This window comes from Myripristis murdjan, chromosome 13, assembly GCF_902150065.1.
Source record: "Myripristis murdjan chromosome 13, fMyrMur1.1, whole genome shotgun sequence".
Classification (NCBI taxonomy): domain Eukaryota; kingdom Metazoa; phylum Chordata; class Actinopteri; order Holocentriformes; family Holocentridae; genus Myripristis; species Myripristis murdjan.
In genome coordinates this window covers 29,505,972-29,528,305 of record NC_043992.1, presented here as the reverse complement: position 1 = coordinate 29,528,305, position 22,334 = coordinate 29,505,972, and the positions used below count along the sequence as shown (strand labels likewise).

At 42.1% G+C, this 22,334-nt stretch overlaps 2 protein-coding genes across 2 annotated transcripts; one reads left to right on the top strand and one right to left on the bottom strand.

The window, feature by feature from the left end:
- Nucleotides 1-3,660: 3,660 nt before the first annotated feature.
- Nucleotides 3,661-9,841, bottom strand: six5 (SIX homeobox 5). The gene is made up of 3 exons (XM_030067738.1): nucleotides 9,117-9,841; nucleotides 4,597-6,212; nucleotides 3,661-4,466 (listed from the first exon to the last, which is right to left on the bottom strand). Exons 1-3 carry the CDS (start codon nucleotides 9,800-9,802, stop codon nucleotides 3,793-3,795), a joined length of 2,976 nt encoding a protein of 991 aa, XP_029923598.1. The 5' UTR covers nucleotides 9,803-9,841; the 3' UTR covers nucleotides 3,661-3,792.
- Nucleotides 9,842-12,201: 2,360 nt separating this feature from the next.
- tbcb (tubulin folding cofactor B) lies at nucleotides 12,202-21,403 on the top strand. Its single transcript, XM_030066939.1, has 7 exons — nucleotides 12,202-12,375; nucleotides 12,815-12,964; nucleotides 13,065-13,208; nucleotides 16,499-16,595; nucleotides 16,979-17,170; nucleotides 18,040-18,112; nucleotides 18,257-21,403. Exons 2-7 carry the CDS (start codon nucleotides 12,845-12,847, stop codon nucleotides 18,369-18,371), a joined length of 741 nt encoding a protein of 246 aa, XP_029922799.1. The 5' UTR covers nucleotides 12,202-12,375; nucleotides 12,815-12,844; the 3' UTR covers nucleotides 18,372-21,403.
- The last annotated feature ends 931 nt before the right edge of the window (nucleotides 21,404-22,334 follow it).

Sequence of the window (22,334 nt, the reverse complement as noted above, 5' to 3'; positions counted from 1 at the left end):
AACCAAATGGTGGTTAGACGAAGCTAGAGGTGAAGATGAAAGACATTTATTTCGTGACTAATACTGAAGTTGAGATAGTGGGTGCCTGAAAAAGCACTATGATTAACTTATTACCTTTGTCATCCGGTGCTTTGCAAACACTTTAAACAAAGTAGCTGAAGGTATCCTGTCTAACAAAAGCAGTGAGCGTTTCTCCAAGGCATTATGTGTAACTTGGGTTAAGGTTGCCTTTGCAATCTGCGTGATCAAACTTGTGCTGGAACAAAGCAAGAACCTGCACACTGTCTAACTCTCCCCCTCTTTCACTATAATGAGCAGAATTCATAGTGGGCCTGTTTAAAGTCTATACACACTTAGATCAGGCCTCCATGTGCGATGCAGTGCATGACATAAGACTAATTCAAGATTGTGGAGCTCAGTCTTGCCTACCTTGAAGCAGTATTATACAGTATTATGTGTGGTAGAGGGAACTTTTGTCTCACTGTGTATGTCCCCATCGCCCCCAGCGGTCGACCTCGCAACCTCTCCGCCTCCTTGTTGTGAGCTTGGAGCCACAGTTGCTGCAGGAGCGGGAGGCTGTGTGGGAAGAGGGGGAAGCCCTCCAGCAGGGTGTAGAGGTCAGAGAATCAGCCCTGCTGGAGAGCCACCACTGCCTCAGCCCTCAGCACACTCTCCAACCTCCCCAGGGAAAGAGGAGGACGGTGAGGGAGGAGGAAGAGTGCAGTGCAGCCGCTCTGTAGGACAGCGATTGCCATGAAAACGTTTTGAACGGTGACCTGAAAAAGTCACGAGATGGAAGTTAACAAAAAGTGTGTGTTAAAACCCTTTCTTAATGTCCTGATGAAAGCTGCTGTTGGACAGAGCTGGAGGCTCTGATGAACACACTGTGAATAAATAAGTGTGTGTGCATCTATCATTAACTCATCATGTCTCTAACTTACTGGCAACCTGAGCACATGAGGGTTACAAAGAACACACTATGCATCCCTCCTTTTCTTGTGCAAACACATACACACACGCACACGCTCGCAAACAGTTTGCACGTTTGTAATTGTACTGCCATCAAAACAGAGAAGCCACAATGTCTGTGCAGCGTAAAGAGAAAATGCATTTGAATAAAATTTTCCTGCCAAATTAGAAGCAAAACATCTCAACAAATGATTTAAGCGCTCCCCATTAACACAGTGTTGAAATGTGATGAGAATACTGAAGGTCCATTATATCACACTGTACACATTGCTGTTTTGTAACTGTAGTTTATTACAATATCATGAACAGTAATATAAAAAATAGAATGCCTTTGAGTACAAAATGAGAAAACAAGAACCTTGAATGACAGATAAAAACGATCCCTTTCAAAACTAGCAATAAGTCAATTCACAATACATTATCTTTGGTTATTTCTGGAGGCATAGATGGGTCACATAGGAGGGAGTGAATACACTATTTCCCAGGCTAGGCAATTATTTGGGGTATTATTGTGCATAAATCCACAAGGGCTTAAACATCTATATACTTTTGCAAGAAATGGCTCATATAAACAAAGGCTGCCATACTGTACATATACAAGCAAACTTTCCCTTTCCCTAAATTCATGTATTGTATGATTGGTATAACTCAAACTAAAAAAAAAAAAAAAAAAAAAAAGATTTGTCTAAGCCATTTCACAATCTACCCAACGGCCATTAGGAACTGAACACGAATTTGGCAAGCAACAGGGGCTGACCTACTTTAAAATGAAGCTATAATGACTGATGTACTGGTGATTTCAGCACCTGCAGTCTGAGAGAGCAACACCCCAGTTTGGAGAAAACAATATAACTTCCCAAGTAAAAGTGACTGCCATTTCCTATGTCCGTTTTCCACAAGGACTTCTTGTTCTCTTTCAATCAAAACTAGAAACTGATTGATACATGCTTTAAATAGATTACATGTACAAAAGACAAACAACAACCAACAAACACTACTACTACTACAAAAAAAGGCCACTATTGTAACTAGATGTGTGACACTGAAGTGTTGTTTTGTGTACCATAATTGGCCAAACATTTGACTGCTACCTGTGTCATGACAGTGAAAGCTCCTGAGGTGGCAAGTGTTTTCAGGTTTAAATCGAAGGAGCTATTGCACCAAGTCACAATGGATTCCATCAGCACATCCCGTTCTGATTTACCATTTCAACTCCTCTTTCAAGTGCGAGTAACCACAGTGGAAACTGTGGCCACTGCCATAACAACACAGCAGAGCAGCGTAAACATGTTGTGAATAAAAATGTGCAAAATATACAAAAGGAGGAGACAGAACAATGACCATGCAACACAGACCATCATATTACCTTTCATTAGAGATCAAACAAATACAGAAATGGGGTAATCATGATATCCATATGGAGTAGAGGCAGAAATCTGCTATAAAAAATCAAAACATTTTTTTTAAAAAAAGCATTAATCCTGCCAACTTCAAATAAGGCACTTAAAAGTTGTAAAATAAATTGAAAACACACACCGTGAGACTGTGGATGCAAAAAACAACAACAGAAAATCCTTTGTGGGATCACAGCAAAAAGTTTTTAGTGTAACGCACCATCATGCTTCATTTAAAAGCTCATTGTATAAAGCTTTTCATCTCCCAAGTTTACTGGCTTTTGAACTCAGCCACTGAGTGTGTCCACGTAGTGTGTCCTATAGAGAACTTTGCATGCATTGCATAGAGTACGAACCATTTTTGTTTCCAATGTTACATTTTTACACAGAGAGGACAGAGCTGTAACTTGGGTTCTACGCAAAGTATCTCAAAATCATTTACTGATGAGTCATTTAGGCCGCACAACCCAGACTTCAGTAACATGCAGTGATAAAATACTATAGCATAGCCCTTGAGGCTGTAATGCAACATAGGGTTGAACAAAAATATTAATCTCAATGATCTCACACAAAATTATGATCTAGGTTTTCCAGATACCTCATAGCTCCTCCTGTGAAGAATAACAGTCTGCACCCTATCTCTGGAGTGTCTGTTGAATACCGTTTCATTCAGGCTGCAAATAAACAAAAAAAGACTAAAACTCCTGAACCACTGGGTTCTGAACAGGCAAATAGTACTCAGCTATCCTGAGTTTGTCTTGACTTGTACCTTTTCCAGACAGTCTGGTGAAAAGTAGTGGGCCCATTGCTCTGCTGCTGCCAACTAAAACCCCAGACATCCACTTCTGAGCACAACAAATTTTTATGGCTGAACTTGGTCTGCAGTACACAAAACTGCAGTGCAGAATCAGGAAAATAGGCCACATCTTGCATAACATAGCATCATTTTTTTTATACCTAGACCTACAGCTGGGCCAAGCAGACCAATCCATGTTGGTTCTCCTGAATAGATCTGGTGATCCAGATAAGGCACAACGTTTATGAGACTGAGAAAGGCACATTAAGAGTTTGAGTAAAAATCTTTGCTCTGAAACCCAAGACTGTCAAACAGATGACTATCCTCCGGATCATTCAATATGGTATTCAATCAGTGGGTGAATATCCCATGATTCTGCCAATCCATGCGAATTAAAACTGGAGAGGATTTATCTCAATGGCTGACTAAGTGCCAGCCAAGACCATGATGGTATCAGATAACACTGGAGGAGCATCACTGTCATACATGTCAGAACTTGTCCATATCTTCATGCAAGTAATTAAGTGAGGCATCTAGGTCTTACAAGAAAGCCAAATTGCCAAAAACAAACACTGTAGTCTGTATCCTTTGACTTTTGTTTTCAGACAGGTGGGGGCCAGCAAGGGACTCAGACTACAGGCCAAGCTCATCGTCTACAGGAACAGACTGGAGCTGAGTAAGAATCTTGGAGTCCCCGTCCATCTCCTCTGGATCGCCAAGCGGTGACCTAGCCTCCACGTCCTGCTCTGGGGAGGGGCTTCCAAGGAGCAGGGACTCCCCTCCAGGTAGGCCTAACAAAGCTGGGTCCTCAGGGAGGTCCCCCTTTCCGCGGACATCAAAAAGAGTTAGACTAGCTGACGTAGAGAGGGGAACGGGGCTCCAGGCAGGCTGGGACAGTTGGATATTGGGTGTCACTCCGCTGCACATGGGACTGAAGGAAAGCATGCTCTCTGGAGTGAGGGTGTTGAGCGGTGTGGAGGTTACCGAATGGTCCAAGGCATGAGGGGAGGGAACAGTGGGTGTCTGGCTGGTTGCAATCCCAGTCTCTGGAGTACAGTATAGGGGGGAAGAGTTGATGAAGCTGAGGGGAGATGATGTAAGGGTGCTGGAAGTTGAGCCTGTGGTGGTTGCCGGCTGGGAGGCAGCAGGAGGGGTGAGAATGGGGCCCACACCATTGGTAGAGGCCGGAGAAGCCTCAGGGACTGGTTTGAGGGGCAGGCTAGTCAGCTGGATGCTTGCTGGTATGGTGAGTATCAACTTGCCTTGCTGGACACTCAGGTAGGGACTTCCACCTAGGAGTAGGTTACCTACAGTAGAGAAAATGACAGCTTAGACTGGGACAATGTTTAGCTTAAACTTTAAAACTTTACAAAAGTCGTTCTCTTGCATATGCGTAACCCTAGTGCATTTATAAACGGATAAACAAAACAAAAATACCTGGAGGGCCAGAGGGGAGTTGAATCACCCCAGAGTTGAGGAGCTGCACACCAGGGGCTACGCTGGTTGGGGGTCCAACACTCTGAATAGGCCTCAACTGGTTTATCCTAAAAGGGCCCTGTGTGACTCCTGCAGGCCCAGGAGGGGAGCTCAGGATCTGTAAGGGCAATCCAGCAGAGGGGATGGAGAGAGAAGGAGTGGCAGGGACCACCTGGGGGAAAGAGAGGGTGGAAGACGTCTGGATGGAGGAGACTGGGACCAGTTGCGGTACGGAGAGGGAAACTAACTGTGGTGGAGCCGAGTCTTTGGACTGAGGGACTGGAACCACCTGTGTTGGGGAGGAGATGGGTATAACTTGTGGCGTCGGGATTTGGTTGACAGAGGGGGTGCTGGTGGTGGTTTGGTCCCCCAGTTGAAGTGTCAGTCCCTGCGGGAGCTGGCCACTGGGGAGCTGGGAGACAGAGACTATGGTGGTGGCACCTTCAGCCATAGTTGTGGACCCATTCTGCTGCTGCTGCTGCTGCTGCTGCTGCTGCTGTTGTTGTTGAGGGAGCCGTTGTGCCAGTCTGTGCCCTGTGTTTATAGTCTGGGGGCTTTGGAAGTGAGGAATCGTGGCTTGGGGTAGTGGAGAAGTGAGAGGTGATACAGGGACTAATTGAGGGCCCTGGGACACCTGGGCTCCGGAAGAGTGCTGGACCAACTGGGACACTGGTATACCTTGGATGGAGGGCACAACCTGGGGCAGAGAGAAGACCTGAGGAGTGGAGTGGCTGGAGGACACCACCTGGCAGATGGAGCTAGAAGGGGTTAACTGGGATCCAGCAGTGGCACACACAATATACTCCCCTTGCTGGCTGGGGAGAGAAACAACAGAACTGGAGATGACCACCCCACTAGAGGACAAAGATGCTGGGAGGGTGAGGGGCTCCTGCAGTTGGGTGTTTTGTGTTAAGACTAGCGAAGAGAGAGATGTGGGGGAGGACAAAGCTGATGAAGAAGGGGATAACGACGAAGAAGAGGGAGATGCTGTCTGATCTCTGCCCTCTGATTTAACTGCCATTCCCTCTGGGACACTGATGAAATCCAGGGCAGGGGTCGTCCCATTGCCACTGTCTGTCTTGGCTTCCAGAGGAAGAGAGATCTTTGATGAAGGGTTTGAGACGGGCGTGTTGTTGGTGCTCAGAACCACTGTTGGGAGACTGCTTGACTTAGCCTCCATGGCTGAAACCCCCTGCTCTGCAACAGATATTGTTTGCTGCGGCTGCTGTTGCACACTGATACTGGGTTTGGCTATAACCTGAGCCCCATTGAGGATCAAAGGAGAGTTGGCTGCAACAGGACTCAGTGTGACTGTCTGGCCATCACCCAGAGTTAGCCCATTGATTATGACACCAGCACCAGTACTGGAGATAAGAGAACTCCCATTAAGTAGTAATGGCTGGGAGGCTGTGAGGAAACCACTGGATCCATTGATGATGAGCTGGCCTCCTGTGCTGCAGGGGACTCCAGAGAGAGAGATGATGGGAGTTGTTGAGCCAGCCACTTCCTCGGGCTTGTCAGAGGTGTCATCCATGTTACTCGCTTCATCTTCTGTGCTGTGGTTGCCATCAGACTCACTGTAATAGAAAAGAAAAGACAAACTAGTCAAAGAAAAGGGAAATATGAGTGCGTGGACAACTGGGCTGATGTATCAAGCACTAATCATCTCTCACTGGCAATGTAAGGTGTTAGCTTGAACCCCTCAAAAAAAAAAAAAAAAAAAAAAAAACACATCCTACACCATTCCCTTTTCAATTTAATAATATAAACTATACTAAGTCTTTACATGGTGTCATGTAGAAGGTGATGGAGTATTTTTCTTGTTGCTATAACTGCAAATGTATTACAAGACAAATGTTTTGAGCTCACCACTGCCCAAATGAGACAAAGGGATAAAATTAGATTGAGAATAATCGGGAATCCCAGCATTCCTTTGGTTTCTATTTAAAGGTTACATATTGGTTACAATTCACTATGAATCACGGGCAATTAGGCTGTGATTTTTAATAAACTTTGGGAAGTAAACAACCTAATGCAGAGAGTGTAGCTGTTCACCATGTGCACCAGTTTTCTACTGTTTTTTGCTGTTGTTTTATACCAATTTGATATCTTTAATTGGAAGGTTTTGACTTTCACATTCCTAAAGTAAATCCTCAAGAACCTAAAGAAAGTTTTCTTCCCATGCAGCTGTCTGCATTTTGTTTTCAAAGTGATGTCAAAGTGCATTCATTAGTGTGACTTCTGAACAGGATATGCCACCCAAAATGTAAGTTTAATGTGTGCTTTAAGAAAAAAAAAAAAAAAAAAAAAAAAAATCACATCTGTGTCAATAATGATACATAACCTTTGTGCCTCATGTCCTACATAGCATTTTGTTTTCACTTGACCTGAGGCTGTAAAACCTTTTCCAGGAGTTTGTGAAAAATGTGTCATAGCGTCCTTTTCCCCCAACACGGCTGCTCTTAGCCCTGCTCAGTGCATCACAGTGGAACATTTAAAGGGAGTGTGGACTTTATGGTACATTTAGTTTGGAATAGACTGGCTGGCAACAAAGTCCACCAACTGAGTCCTCAAATACATCACTACCCTCCATGAACCTGTATACACACAGATGGTGTACCCAGACTTTAGCTGTGGTTCTAGCAAATTCTATTATGAAATAAGTGACAAGTATTTGATCAAGGTTGTCTAGTGAAGATGCTAAAAAAAGTAATTTTCTCAAGTGAATTTTAAGTTATTACATTTTCATAACAGCATTCATTGTTAAACACAGCAGTTCCTTTGAATCACATGATGAAGTTCAAAATATCACTAACTTTTAGTCATTCTTACAGTATATTTACTGTGAGGCAGAATGACAGTGATTAGTGTGTTCATTTCACAACCGTCTAGATAGACTGAAATTAAAAACAGAAGACACTTTTGGTACCATTTTACCAATTATGTTTTTTACTAAAGAGTTCTGAATGCTGTGTAGGACTAGCACAAAGCAATTGGTGAATAAAATGTAAACTGAGTAGTGCATTTATATGGGAAACTGGCCATGATCTATAACTGGATGGTTCTGATTAATTTCTCTCCTGTCTTGTTCAACTTCACATTCTTAGACAGAAACACTGAAAGCAGATAGATTACTCATACTCTTCAAATCAGGCCTATCTCCAAGTAGATAGGAGGTTAATGGCAACAACTAAGTGGTGTAATATTCTATAAACAGTTTTGCACACATGCCTCAGTATGATTTATGTCTTTTCAAGCCCTTATCAACACACAGTTATAAACTGTTATACACTTGTTTGTAAACTAAGTGCAAGTTAAGTATTTCCATTCGGCAGATGAACTCGGTAGATGTGCTGGAAGGGAAGTCTGACCTTTTAATTATTATTGCACAGTTCTTAATCAGGCTTATCATTTTCTGCTCATCTTAACCATACTATCTGCACAACCCACATACTGCATGTGGATAAACCACCAAAACCTATAAAAACTAGGTCAGAGCAGATAGAAAACCCTCTATTATAATGACTGTCCTTGCCTCAACATTGGGGACTGGGCCTATAGTAATGTGGTAGTACACTAGCCTGGTTTTACATACAGACAGTCTCATTGCCAGACCACCACAAGCCCTGAACTCTGATAAGCTAAATCTGTGGGACAGTCTGCGGTATTCTCCCTTATCTCCCCACATTTTCCTCTTTCTCCAAGATAAAACACACCACTATAACATACTCTCTGATTTCAGCCTGTGTACAAGTGAAGCTGTAATTGTTTTCAATAGGGAACAAGTCATCTGATTTAGTCTTTTGTTGCTGTTGTTGTTGTTGTTTTTTCTTCCTCTTCACTTTAAGCTTGACTTGAACCTCAGATAACCCAGCTCTATAGGGCCAGTGAAGCGGTGCAGGATTTCAGGAAACTTGAGCCCTAGTGGGCGCCTGGATCTCACATTTCATAACAAAGCAACATGCTCTTGGTTCCAGACCTGCTCTCTAGGACCTTTGCGGCCTCATCCCTGTCAATAGCTATTTCAGCAGTCCATCCATTCATCTCAAGTGCTGTCTGTTTATGTCTTGATCTTATTTTCAAACGTCTTCACTCTTCTTTTTAGCACAATTTGTGACAACTAGGCCTGTTGGGGCTTTGTTTACTTGTAAGCTGTGACTGGGCAGTTTGAGTGATCACTGTATGTGAAATTTCTGGATATAAATCATCATTTAGGATACCAACAATGTTTTGCTGTTGAAATCGCTTACAAAACGCAAACAATTACATAAATGAAGGCTCAGGGAAATGATTGACTGACCGGGAATACAAGTCATGCATGCCTCCAGAGCTTTAAATTAGTGTAATCTAACAGCTAAGACTTAATTAAAGTGTCTGGTGATGCACTGGTGTGTGTGTGTGTGTGTGTGTGTGTGTGTGTGTGTGTGTGTGTGTGTGTGTGTGTGTGTGTGTGTGTGTGTGTGTGTGAGTGGACGCCTTGCCTCTTGCTGTGGGTCCCGGACGGGGTCCGGTCTCTCTGCCTGCGGTTCTTGAACCAGTTGCTGACCTGAGTGAGAGACAGTCCAGTAACTTTGGCCAGATTTTTCTTCTCGTCCGGAGTGGGGTACCTGTTGCTCTTGTAACACTCTTTCAGGGCATTGCGGGACTTCTCCTTGAAGCAGTACACGGTCTCCTCTCCGTCCCAGATTGTTTTGGGCAGAGGGAACTTCTTCCTCAGCCGGTATTTGTCCACGGCGCCCAGGCTGCGGCCCCGGGACCTCTCCGCCTCCTTGTAGCGGGCTTGCAGGTAGAGGTCCTGCAGGAACCCATGGTTAGACGGGTGGAAGTCGTGGCTCTCCAGGATCGCGTACAGCTCCTTGAATTCCTCCCGGTGGAAAGCCACTAATGCCTGGGCCTTGAGCAGGGTCTCGTTGCCACGTAGCAGCTCGGCCGAGGAAGGTATGGTGGAGAGAAATCTCCACAGGCGATCCACATTGCCCGCCTGCAGAAGGGCCTCGCAGAGACATGACACTTGGTCAGTGGAAAAACTCAGAGCCGACTTTTGGAAAGTTTGGAGCAGTTGTTCCGACACTTGGTCCGGATCCGTCTCCTGTTTCAGCTCCGCTATTGTGGGCTCCTCCGGGCTATTCTCTGTTTGTACTGCAGACTCCAAAGACAAGGAAGCCATTTTTACTTTAACTTTTTTTCCTCCAGTTCCTCCTCCCTCCCTCTGCAACTCTCTCTCTCTCTCTCTCTCTCTCTCTCTCTCTCTCTCTCTCTCTCTCTCCCCACCTCTCCCCCATTCTCCGATCGTCGACAAAACCGTGAATGTTTGCTACAACTACCATGAGTCACGCCCCTTTCCCTAAAAAAAAAAAAAAAAAAAAAAAAAAAAATCACCGATAGTTTTCACTTATGGACTTATGATTGTGCTCAGTTGCCATTAAGTCTCTAATTTATTTAATTCAATTGTGGGACTGAATGTAGCCTATTTATGACATCCTATTGTGTAAGTCTTATAATATTCTTGGATAATATGATTGATATTTATGGTATCTGTGGGCTATGTCCTCCTAAGTTTGCACCATTCAAATACATGGTGATATGAAGTTTCAGAGCATCAATATCAATATAAAAAAAATGTGGCTCAGATATAATTTTTTGGACCCTTGTTGCTGCAAAAATATTTAGGTGGGGTCAATGTGGAAACAAAAACAGGCCTACCTAATAGTCTACATAAACAATCTGCAGAGGAAGACGCAGGTGTCTTTGTTATGCTGCTAATAAATAGGATTTTTAGATGTTCTCAGCCCCTAATTTGATCAGCAGCTCAGCTAACACACACACACACACACACACACACACACACACACACACACACACACACACACACACACATTATGTCAGTAATGGCTTTTGTTAATTTTCAATGGGAGCGCCACACCCTGTAATAAGCCTAAAGGGACTTGTTGTGTCTCTGATACCCAGTAATGAGTTTATGGTGACTTTACTCCACTTTTTTATTTTTCATGTTAAGGCCAACACTCATTTTGTAAGTTATTCTTCCATATTATCTCTGTTTTGGATCCGTGTCTGCACATGTGAGCACCAAACAGTTCATGAGAAACGCATGTATTGCCGAATAGTCAACATTTGCAGGCCTGATGTGTAAATATGGTGACTTGTGCAAGGCAGTGTCTCTATGTTTGCTCAGGTGGGACCTTTGAGATTGCTGTCTTGCCAGTTCTCCAACTAGATCCCAGAGATGGTTTTGTTGGATATTTACTTTTTTTCTACCTTGTTGTAGGCCTACTTTACCAATCTGACCTACTCCGGGTGAGGACCTGAACCTAAAGATACAAAGAACAAGATTTATCAGTCATTAGGAGAAACAGTAGCTGTGTGTGCCATAAAAAGTGTGCGTTGTCTTTATCTGCCTGCAGCACGCCTTCCACAGCAAAGGCCTGCACACTGGCTTGACGGAGAAACAAGGTGTGATCAGTCAAGGCTTGAAGAGGAAACATCCATCTGCACTCGCAGCCATGGGAATGTAAACCTTCACTGCTGAACTGAGGGCTGTTTGGCAGCGCTCAGACATCACTTTCTTTGATCTCCGCTGCTCTGCCCATGCATGCTCTGTTATTACCCAGCCGTGTTTACCAACCAGTCCTCTGAGCGGAATGTCCGTGTACTGGTAAAAAACAAAACAAAAACAAAACAAAAAACAAGACATGGACTTGAGGGTATAATCATGGAAGGTATGTTATTTTCCAGTTTCTGAAATGTACACTTAGCCACTTCAAATAAAATATAGATAGATAGATGGATAGATAGATACTTTATTCATCCCGCAGGAAATTCACATTTTTTCCAGCAGTATCCACAGATTACAGATTAAGTAAAAATAAAAAAAAAATAGAAATAAAGAATAAGATCTAAGTACAACAGAATAAGATCTGAGTACAACAGAATAACCTAAGTACAACCCAGTGTGCAAAAAGCAATGTGCAACAAAAAAAAAACAGAAAAAAACGAATATCATAAGCCATGTGATGCAGAGAGCAAAATGGTAAGTTAATGTGCGTTATGAACACGAGTCGCGCACCATCTTATAATGAGCTTTAATTGTACTTATGATAACACCAGCACCAATGACACATAAAATATACCAAGTCTAATGTTACATGCCATAAATTTGGACACATGTAGTCGTTCACTTTCAAGACACAAAGACATGTATTTAAATAGCTTGTAGTCCCTGTCCAATGTCTTACAAATAAGGCTTTTTTGTACATTTTTTCTTAAGTTTACAGTCACTGATGCAACTATAGAAACTGTCGGCATCTGTATGTGAAGTATTCCGTAGCGGTGGTTACGCACGTACTCACTTCTCTATACGACTTTTTTTCCAGCATCACGATTGGTTACTAATCATGTCAGTTATAGTAAGTAGGCGTGCCAGAGCGGCTTTCGGCCGTTGTATCGTAATATCATTGGTCGAGCCGGTTGCTCCTCGACGCGATTGGCTCGTTACAGTCGGTGGGTGGACAGAAATTTCCAGAACTGGGCGTAGCAGGAATTGGTGTTGTTGTCGGTCTCTAAGCTGGGCCCTAACTTCCATGCTGGCTGTGCGGTCCTCCCATTGAGCTCCTGTGCTTGTGATCTGATCCGATCCGCGGCCTAGCGCTAGCTGCCAACACGTCTACAGACTGATCGTTTCCCCACGAAGTTCTGGTATCAGCGAAGGATTATACATAATTTGTAAGTAACTATAGCAACCTCGCTAAGCAACCTATGCTAACTAAGCGCTCTCCGTGTCTACAACGTGACTGGTGCTGTTAGCCGCCCAAACGGTCCGCTAAATTAGCTAGCAGGCTAAATTAAAATAAAATAAAATCAAAGTGTATCGGAGGGAGGGGATCTGGTAAATCGCTGCAGTGGAAAATGGAGTAGAATTAAGGCTAGCTTTATTAAGACGACTTAATAGAAATAAACGACCGAGCATTTCAGTGTTTGGGCATGTCAAATGGAAAATTATGTTAGAGAGTAAGGAAGCTACTGTAACTTAGGAACTAGCTAAACCTCCTTGTCTGTGTTACTGCCAGTGATGATCAACAGATGGTTATAGATTTCGGTCGCTATTCCATAGATGGAGATGCTACAGTCAGTGTATAATGTTGTATGATCTTTTCCACCACAGGGTTTGGTGTTAGCACAGACACATTGGACAATGGACGGAGGAGTGACAGTCATCACCAACCCCACTGTGAATTTGCGCTTGACCAGCACTCTCATTGCGTTTGAGACTCAGCGCAGATTCAACAAAGGTATCAGCATAGCGGAGTTTAAGGTGAGTCTCAAGGGTTTCCTTCAGATTCGCCTCAGTGCCTTGTCACAGGAATGTACAATTCACTATAAAGTACTTTGGCTGTTTTGTTTGTATGGTGTAGGGGAAGTTGGAGCTTCTTGTGGGCACACCTGCCTCCTGCATGGACCTGGAGCTGTTCAGCATCAGCGACAAGTTCCTGCAGAAACTTGATGAGAACGAAGCCCTGCTCGGTTCCTATCCTGTGGATGATGACTGCAGAATACATGTATGTAGCTGGTCAATGATACACACACATCAGTACATTCAGATTCAGGCAGGTTTTACAGTACACTAAATATCATATGGTGGTAAAGTTTCTAATCTCTTTGACAGTTATGAGGACTCTGTGCTAATAACACAATCAAAAACAGCACAATGTGCATTTTTGATCCATTTTTAGTGATGTGAAATCATTCAAAACAGGGAGGTCTGCCTTGGCAAACTGGCTGTCGTTGATTTTTAACAGTGCTCTATGGGCTGCGTTGGCAAACTGGTGTTATTTGACTACAACTGAATAATTGGATTAAAATCAAAAGTGGACTTGCATCCATAAACTGCTTGTCTTAAATGGCTCCTTTGCTCCAGAGTCATGTTCCCTTAAGATATGCTCTTTCATCCCGTTTCTTGTAAGAGGAAAAAAAAAACAAAAAATAAAGTATCACGTAATTGTTACAGGCAGTAATTTTACTGAAAACAAAATGGTTTTAGGGCTAAGGAGCTAAAGTGATTTGGCAAGTCTTGGCTCTTTGGAGTGATTGTTCCACAGCACCGGGGCTCTAAATGAGAAGGCTTGGTCTTCAGTGTGTACTGTGCAAAGGGCTCTGCCTGAGGACCTCATCATGTGGTGGATAATGGTTTGCAGGGAGTCAGTGGTGCACATGGGGGATAAACCTTGCTTTGCTCTAAAAGTAATTAATGAAATCTTAATATCATTCTAAAATTAACCAGCAGTCAATACTTGAAACTATCATAGTGTAGATGTCATGTAATTTTTAAAATAGTTAAAAAGCTGTGTAAAGCACCTCTTCGCAGCTGTGTCAACCTGTATGTCTGAAATCAACTTCGTGTCAAACAACATGCCTAGCTTCTCAGCTGCAGGTTTGCCATTAGAAGCTAAAATACTCAATCTGATGCAGATTATAATATGGAAGCCAAGATGAGGGTAAAGTACAGTCTTGGATTTATCGTCATTAGGTGGGAGAAAGTTTTCAGAAACAGCTCCACTAACTTTTTATATTGGTTGCACTGGTGCACCTACCTTTTTTTTTAGGCTCACCAGCACATAATTTAGGTTTACCTGAAATTTCTCAGTGTGTCTTATGGCAGTGCAATAACACATTTTAAGTGTTAGCTCTTTTTCCTCACTGCTTCAGTTTGCTGCTGCATGGCACTGGTACGCTGCAGGGAGCAGGGCTGCTCTGCCGGCACCTGTCACGGCACAGGACGTGTTTCTTGGAGACGAGCGTTTTTAACACTTCAATTCAGAATCTTGATTCTCGGATATTCCAAATTCTGACAGTTTCTTGGATGAGAAGTGAAACGGCTTCAAGAACCAACAAACAAGTCCAGTTGACCTCGATGCAACTCAGTGTAGATAATCATGACCTGGATGGCTGAGAACCTACACAGACATGTTTCAAACCAGGCTTTGGCCACACTCGCAATAAATGTAATGCATAATATTGGCTCTTTCGTCATATCTGATCCACAGAGACTGGACAAGCCATTTTTTACTAAAAGCATGTATTTCGGCCCTTTTGTATGTGGTAAGCTCTGGCTCAGAATCAGATAAGGCCATCTCTGCCGAAGATGTTGGGTCAGGATTAGGCATCTTAGGACTGGAGTCAGGGGAGCCCGGGGAGACAGGAGGTGGAATACTTGCCTCCACCCATGGTGTCAGGTCTAGGCTTGGCCGTCCAGGGCTGGGGACAGGTGCAGTGGGCACTGCAGTATTTTACTTGATGACAAAATAATCAATAGTTCTTTGCATTTTAAATTACTGGGATGTTTCAAGGTTGTGGTGTCACTCAAGTAGGAGCGCATGGCGTAGTCTCACACATACACACACGCCTATGTTTTTTTTCCCACCTGCATCCCTGGAAGACCCACCTTACTCTACCTCTAATTGGTTAGTACTTGTTGCCTTTGTTGGTTAGATTGGTTAGGTTTCAGCATGAGGAGTGAGATGGTTAGGGTAAGAATATCAAGGTCAGAGCCCGTCGGAGGCAGAGTCGGATGCAGTAGGATGAGCAGTAGGGAGTTCTAGTTGCATGTATTCTGCATCACAATGAAAATACTTTTTCAAGATGCCTCCATGTCACCGTCGAGGACAAGATTTGTTTCAAGGATGGACCCATTTAAGTATATACCTAATTAGGCCTGTCATGATAACAAATTTTGCTGGGTGATTAATTGCATCAGAAATTATTGCAATAAGTGATAATATTGCGTAATATAGTGCTTTTCAGACCATTTTTATTATTGTTGTAATTTTGACATTTTCAGATCATTCTTTAAACTTATATCATGATAATAAAGGCATAGCCCAATGATCCAAGTACACCCTTTTGAAGAGAAATCAACATTTATTCAACAAGAATATTTAAAAAATGTAAACAAGAAAAATTAAATATCCAAAATAAATAAGACGTAAAAATACCTAAATAAACAAATAAAGACCACATGAATACAAAAAATTCGACCAACTGGCCCTGATAACAAAAAAATCACTGTAATAAAATAAAAAAAAAAAAAACACAACCAGAAATGCTGAAATGGACTGTCTCTTATCAAAATTGCACTTGAATAAAAACCAAAAACAATATGAAAAATTAAACTACACACAACCAAAACAACAAATGAAATGGATGATCTTTGTAAACAATACTTAGATAAATATTAAACATCAGCAGAGAGGTATAGAGACTAACATTCCTTAACAGCCAACACTTCCCTTTGCATCTTGGCTTGTTGTTGTTTTTCTTGACTGGGAAAACTGCGCGGGCTGGTTGTGCTTTGGGTGTGCACTTAAGTTGCTCGTATTCCCTCTTTCAGTTTGGATAGTTTTAAAACAAACGCGGCACAGCGGCTCGTCCAGGTTGCTGGGCTCCCCTCTCTCATCTGCTCTGAATCCAAAACATTCCCACATGGGGGTTTGGCTGCGTTTGGTTTTGGAAGAAGTTCCATGTCGTTCTCGTTCGCTCTTTTCTCCGCCTCGTCTCTACCTCACAAAGATCTCACTCTGTGTGTGTGTGTGTGTGTGTGTGTGTGTGTGTGTGTGGCCCATGGCTCTGCCCCCCCCACGGACAAAGACACTCGATGACAAGAGCGTTCCCTCCGTTCATTCCTCTAATGAACCAGGTCACCTCGCTGACAGACGACGCACGACAGTGAACGCTCTTGTCGTCTGGTCTCTTTCGTAGAGAGAGACAAGGAAAACAAACACGCATGAATGTGGCAATTAATCGCGGTCAGAAAAGTTACTTGTGTCATTCTGAATCTCATTTGTCTCCACAGGTCATTGATCGAAGTGGCGCTCAGACAGGGGAGTACACTGACGTATCTAAAGTGGAGAAGTTTGAAATCTCAGATGATGCTTATGAAAAAAGAACAGGTACAGTCTGGTGTGCTCAGTTATTTCTCACAGCGTCTCGCAAACTATTACTTAAAGAAATGAACTCATCAAGAGCCAGTGGTGTTATTGTGTTAGCAAAGGACATGATATTGATGGCTTTGCAAAAAATTAAAAATACTGAAAATCAGAAACACAATGGCCTCAACATGCAAATACTGAGTTCCAAATAGATGTCCTTTTATGCTGCCCATTGACAAATGTAACAAATGTTCAGTGGACTCGTGGTCTCGCAGTGTTCTCAGTAAGTTTTGAAGTATCCCACTAACATGGAAGAGGTAGTCAGCAGGGACATTCTGTAGCCTTGTACTGACTCTTGTCTGTGAAGCAGGACAGTAAGTAAAAACCAGCCCTCTTCCTTTCAGAATCTGCTCGGTCATTCATGAAGAAACATCGCATTGGCCGCTACAATGAGGAAGAAGTGGCCAAGAAGGAAGCTGAGCTTGCTACTCGGGAGGCCGAGGAAAAGGCCGCTGCTGATGCCATCGCCGTCGGCAGCCGCTGCCAAGTTCAAGTCTCTGGGCAGCCCACTAAGCTTGGCACAGTTATGTATGTTGGTAAGTGTGGTTAAAGCTGAGCCGATGTAATTTCTTCAGGATACTGGTTCAAAGCCTGTGCTGATGATTATTTTCTTCCCAACTGAGCAGCCTTTGTTGTAATTTGTGATTGCTAAAAGGGAGGTTCTCTTAAACACTAGACAGGAAAGAACAAAATCTGTGTGCCATCTGTGTCTCATATTTATTTATCAAACTTTGCCCAAATATATTTGTCATCTTTGTGTGCGACCATATTTACAGTCCAACTGTGGATTTTGTTGTGTTGCACCCAAGTACAGTATGTTGGAGTACAGTAAAGTGTGGTAGCTCAGTGCCATCTAGTGGACAACAGTGGCATGTGACTCCATTTGTAAGTCATTTGTCTTTCAATAGGAGGCCATGCCACCCTTTGGCCAATCAGTGTTGAAAGTTAATCATTTCATTGTCCCATTGTCAGCCTTCTCACAAAGTTAAATGGTGAATTTGTTCAGAAGTTATATACCTTTTAGAAACAGGCCACACACACTGTCATGTCCTCCTTTGACCAATCAGTGTGAAAAGGTAGCTTTTTTCCCTTGCCCCATAACCAGCCTTTCCACAACGTTTCATGCAAATGTATCAGACAGGAAATGCAGCTTAACAAAATCTCTGTCCAAATCTATATTGGTGTGGGTAAATATGTACTTTGAAATCACATGTCAACAAAGATGCTTACACATTAAATTTCCCCTGCGATGAAAAAGATCTGAGCCTTTGGAAGAAATATCTTGGTGTGTTTTTCCTGTAGCTGCCCATTTCGGTCACTTGCTTGGGCTGGAGGAGTGAGGTGCAGTAAACAATAGAAGAAATTTCATACTTGATGTAAACAACAGTTCTGACTTTGATTGCAGGTACGACAGATTTCAAGCCAGGCTATTGGGTGGGTGTGAAGTATGATGAGCCACTGGGTAAACACGATGGGAGGTAGGAGTGCTGTCGGTTCTTGTAACTGGGCAGTTTTCACAATTTTACATAATTTCTTGTAGCTGTACAGTTTTTCAAAATTTTGGATTATTAGATGGTTCTTGAATTTTTCTAATTGACTCTACCCTTTTGCTCTCTCTCCAGTGTCAAAGGGAAGCGGTATTTTGAGTGTGAGAACAAATATGGTGCATTTGTGAAGCCCCTGAGTGTGGTGGTGGGAGACTTCCCGGAGGAGGATTATGGCCTGGATGAAATGTAAGGCGAGGACGTCACCTTGTCAAAGGGGTGGAGGTGATTTCAGATTTCAGTCAGCAGTGACCTCCTGACGTCGTTAGTGTGCCAACACGAGATGACAGGAGTGGCACCGTGTTTGCAACTGATGTCATCGTTGTGTTTTGTGCTAGTGCAGGAAGGCGTGAGTCTAAATCCAAAGAGCTGTGTCAGAAGGTTTTTAGTAACCTCTGTTGTTCCCTCAGAAACACCAGTGCAACCTGTTCAAGGTGTCTTTTTGGTAGAACTTGGGGTGTTAAATATGAGCATAACAAAGGATGTTCACTAAAGAGGAGCTCAGATCAACAAGGTTTGATAAAGAACAGTTTAAAAAATATCTTTGTTGCATGTAAACTCAGCATAATGAGGGTTTTGAAGTGTTCCTTCATTAAATCACTTCAGTTTCGTTCACTGTCTGTAGTTGTACTCTGTGCTCCCTGCTTGTCACAGTAAGGGAGTCAGTTCTTCGTTCTCTGTAATCTAACAAGCTGTTAGGCAGTTTGGATACCAGCTTCATCGCCACTTTGTTGATCTGTTAAGTCTGATCAGTCTGTACAAAGATAATTATGTATAATTGTTTATACTTAGCTAGACCTACCTAGTTATTTTATTAATGTTTGTTTAAGACTGTAAATAGTTAAGAGACTGGCACAAAGATATTTTTGGCTTGTACAACTGTCTGTTGAAGGAAAAATTCACCCATCATTTAAACACTGTTTAAAAGACACAATTGGCCATGTGCTTGCATTCCATTTTGTTGTCCTCTGTATTATTTTTATTTTTATTTTGTCGTAGATAAGTGGCCATATAGTGATGGCATGGTGTCACATCAACAGTTCCTGCTCAGCTACAGTTTAGATGTTTTAAGACATCAGAGGTGGACACAAGGATGTGTTGTCAGAATTAAAGAGAAAATGTTTATTTCTGCATTCACTATTGTGCATGGAACTTAAACATTCATAAGTTCCAAGACCGTAATGCAAAGCCACTTCAGATATATTTTGAGTAAAAGGCAAGACTCTCTGCTTTCTCTCTGCTGGAAAGTATCAGGCTCTTGCCTTTTCTTGCACTATAATATTGCTCTTTCCAACAGTGCAAATCCCAGATCCATGTAACAGGCTTGGATGGATTTTCAGGGATCTGTCAAAAGTCATTCTGGGAAACGTGGGAAATCAGTAATTGAAGTGCAGAACAACAGAAAGGCAACTGTCAACACTTAAAGGTGGAATGAAGTACATTGAATTCCACAGATTTATTCATAACAGTGTGAGAATATCTGAGGCTGGAGTTTTCCTTTCAACAGCGTGAAATGTTTCGACTTTGTCCTTTTTTTTTCTTGGCAGCCCTGTTCAGTGGGATATTCGACAAAGCAAGATTAGAAAGTTAACCAGATACCTGTGGTTAGGGAACTGATACGTCCTGGTGTATCACTTCAGTGTTGTCACCAGGCTGTATCAGTGCACTATCACCAGTGTCCTCAGTGTTGAACAAAATTTCAGAAGATAGTTTGTGGCACTTGCTAAAGTTATGTTGTTATGTGGAAAAGACCCCTGGACCTCCTTCTGCCAATGTTGTGGATAAATGATGCAGTTAACCTGATTATTCTGTTACTGAACCCCTCACTTGATTTAATTTTTGTTGGAGTTTCAATCCTCTGCACTTTACTAAAAAGTCATGAACATGTCTTTCGGAGGAGATTAATCACCAGGAGAAAATATTTGAATTGCATAAATTTGGGTTTGCTGTCCTAACATTGAACCATTGAAATGATAATAATAATAATAATGATGATAATTAATGAATGTTTTGAATTTGTACCCAGTCCTCAGGCGTTTGTCTTAATGAATTCTGACTGAATTGAGAAAACATCACCTGTAGTGACATTCAGTATCAAATTGTGCATTACATTTTTAAATTCATTTATTTAAAAAAAAAAATGCATAAATTGAATTCAGTATTGCAATGTGAGCATGTTTATGCAGTTAAAATACAGTCTCTTATGGCACTAATCTCCTTCCGTACTTGTGGCAGGCTTAATTTTTGTTGATAAGGTTTTGGTTTGAGGTGAGGCATAGCTAGCTGGAGGGGATGATATTTTCTGAAACGTGCAGACGGTGTTATTTCTGCCTGGCGTATCCTTTGTTTAAACTTAATACAAGCCATGTTTTTACTGAGATTCATGATGCACCTTTACAGATATTCTTCTGACCACAAACAATTATAGCACCATTACAACTTATCACACATTTGTTAACAGGCTGAATGTCCAAAGTTAATATTCAAAACATACAAGCCCCGGCCAAACCAGTTCTACTGCCACGTGTTGACTGCTTCTGTGTGTCTTAAGCCCTTTTCACTCGGCTAACACACTTAGCCCGGGGTTAAGGATTCACACTCGGTGCCCAAGGTTAGTGTTCTTATAACACGTGTAGCACAGTTTTGATTGGATGACAAACCCTCTGGTGCTATAACCTCGATTCACGCTGTAGTCCTTAACCCTGACTTTTTGATGGCCTGAGAGAGGGGACATCCCACAGTCTAAGTTGTAAGTGTGAAAAGAGAGTTAACCCAGGGCCAAGTGTGAAAAGGGCTTCTGTCACAGATTATCATTTTGTGTCCAGTCTCTTTGTCAGTAGTCTGTAATGCCGCTGTTCAGCCACTTCTGTCACTCCCCAGTCGACTGTTTACCTTTACAACGCTTCTCAAACAGGTGACAGTATTTTATTCTTTCTTTAATTTGTTGCCTGTTCAAAATGATCAACTCATGAAAGTGATAACTTTCCATGCTTTCTCATCCTCTAAAACGTAGAGAAGTGTAAATACTCAAAGGAAGATGAATTATTCTTGTAGTTTCTTTTCAATGAAATGCCCCCTCCCTACCCCCCGCACACACTTACATCCCAAAAAATGAAATGTTGTCTCTTTACCTTTTTTTTAATTTTAAAGGTGCTGGTGTTTTTTTATATGTGCCAAAGGATTATTCTATCTTATGCATAATAAAATTGACTTGCCAGTACAGTAGTGCACCAAGTGGAGTTGGTTTGTCTGTGCATATCACACAACATCAGTCACACAAGTGAGAAGGCACGAGCTGCTGAAATGTAGTGAAAGGAGAACTGCAAACATAAGAATTAGTTTAATAATTAGTGTGAGGGAGAAAACATCCTTGTCCTTGCTTTGCTAGTACGTTAACTAGTGAGTTGTGTGTCATGACATTGGCTCAGAATAAGTTTGTACACCTCAGTAATACACATACCATGAACTACCCTACCCTGAAAAAAATTTTTTTTTATAAAAAGTCTGAAAAACATCTGCAGTGATATTTATTAACTGAGAATGGAACCAAGATAATCAAAGAGCATTGTGGTTTTGGATTTTGAATTTATGATTTAGGGTGGATGTTTTACAGTGGAAGGTGGGCCAGCTCAGTGAAAATTAATGAAGGATTTCTTATATACTGTTTTTATTAATGATCAAAAGCAGTCATTTGGTTAAAGAGGTAGTTATGATGATTTTTACCCTTTTCCTATTTTCCTAGAGTCACACAAACCCATTTTTTCTGTATTTGTGTGCAGTTCAAACAGCAATGTGAATATTTCAACACTTAACACGTGAGATTTCCTTGAGAGGCCCACAGGCTCAAACTTTGAAAACCCCTGATTTAGAGTTTGCAGATATAATAAAGGAGACTTGAACTCTAAGAGGTTTGGCTTATGACAAGAAAATTAGAATTTAAAAAGTAACAAAACTAACCTGTGTGAAGTCTGACCTCTAATGGTGAAAAGTGGGCTGGCTGGTCTCTGTGGTGGGTTAATAATGGTCAATTTAGTAAGGAGCTTTTGAAACACTAAATACTAAAATACCAACACTAAATAATAAAATACATATCACTTTTGCCACATTGGTTGAATGAATGAGACACTATAGTCTGTGTGAAAGTGAAATATTGCAG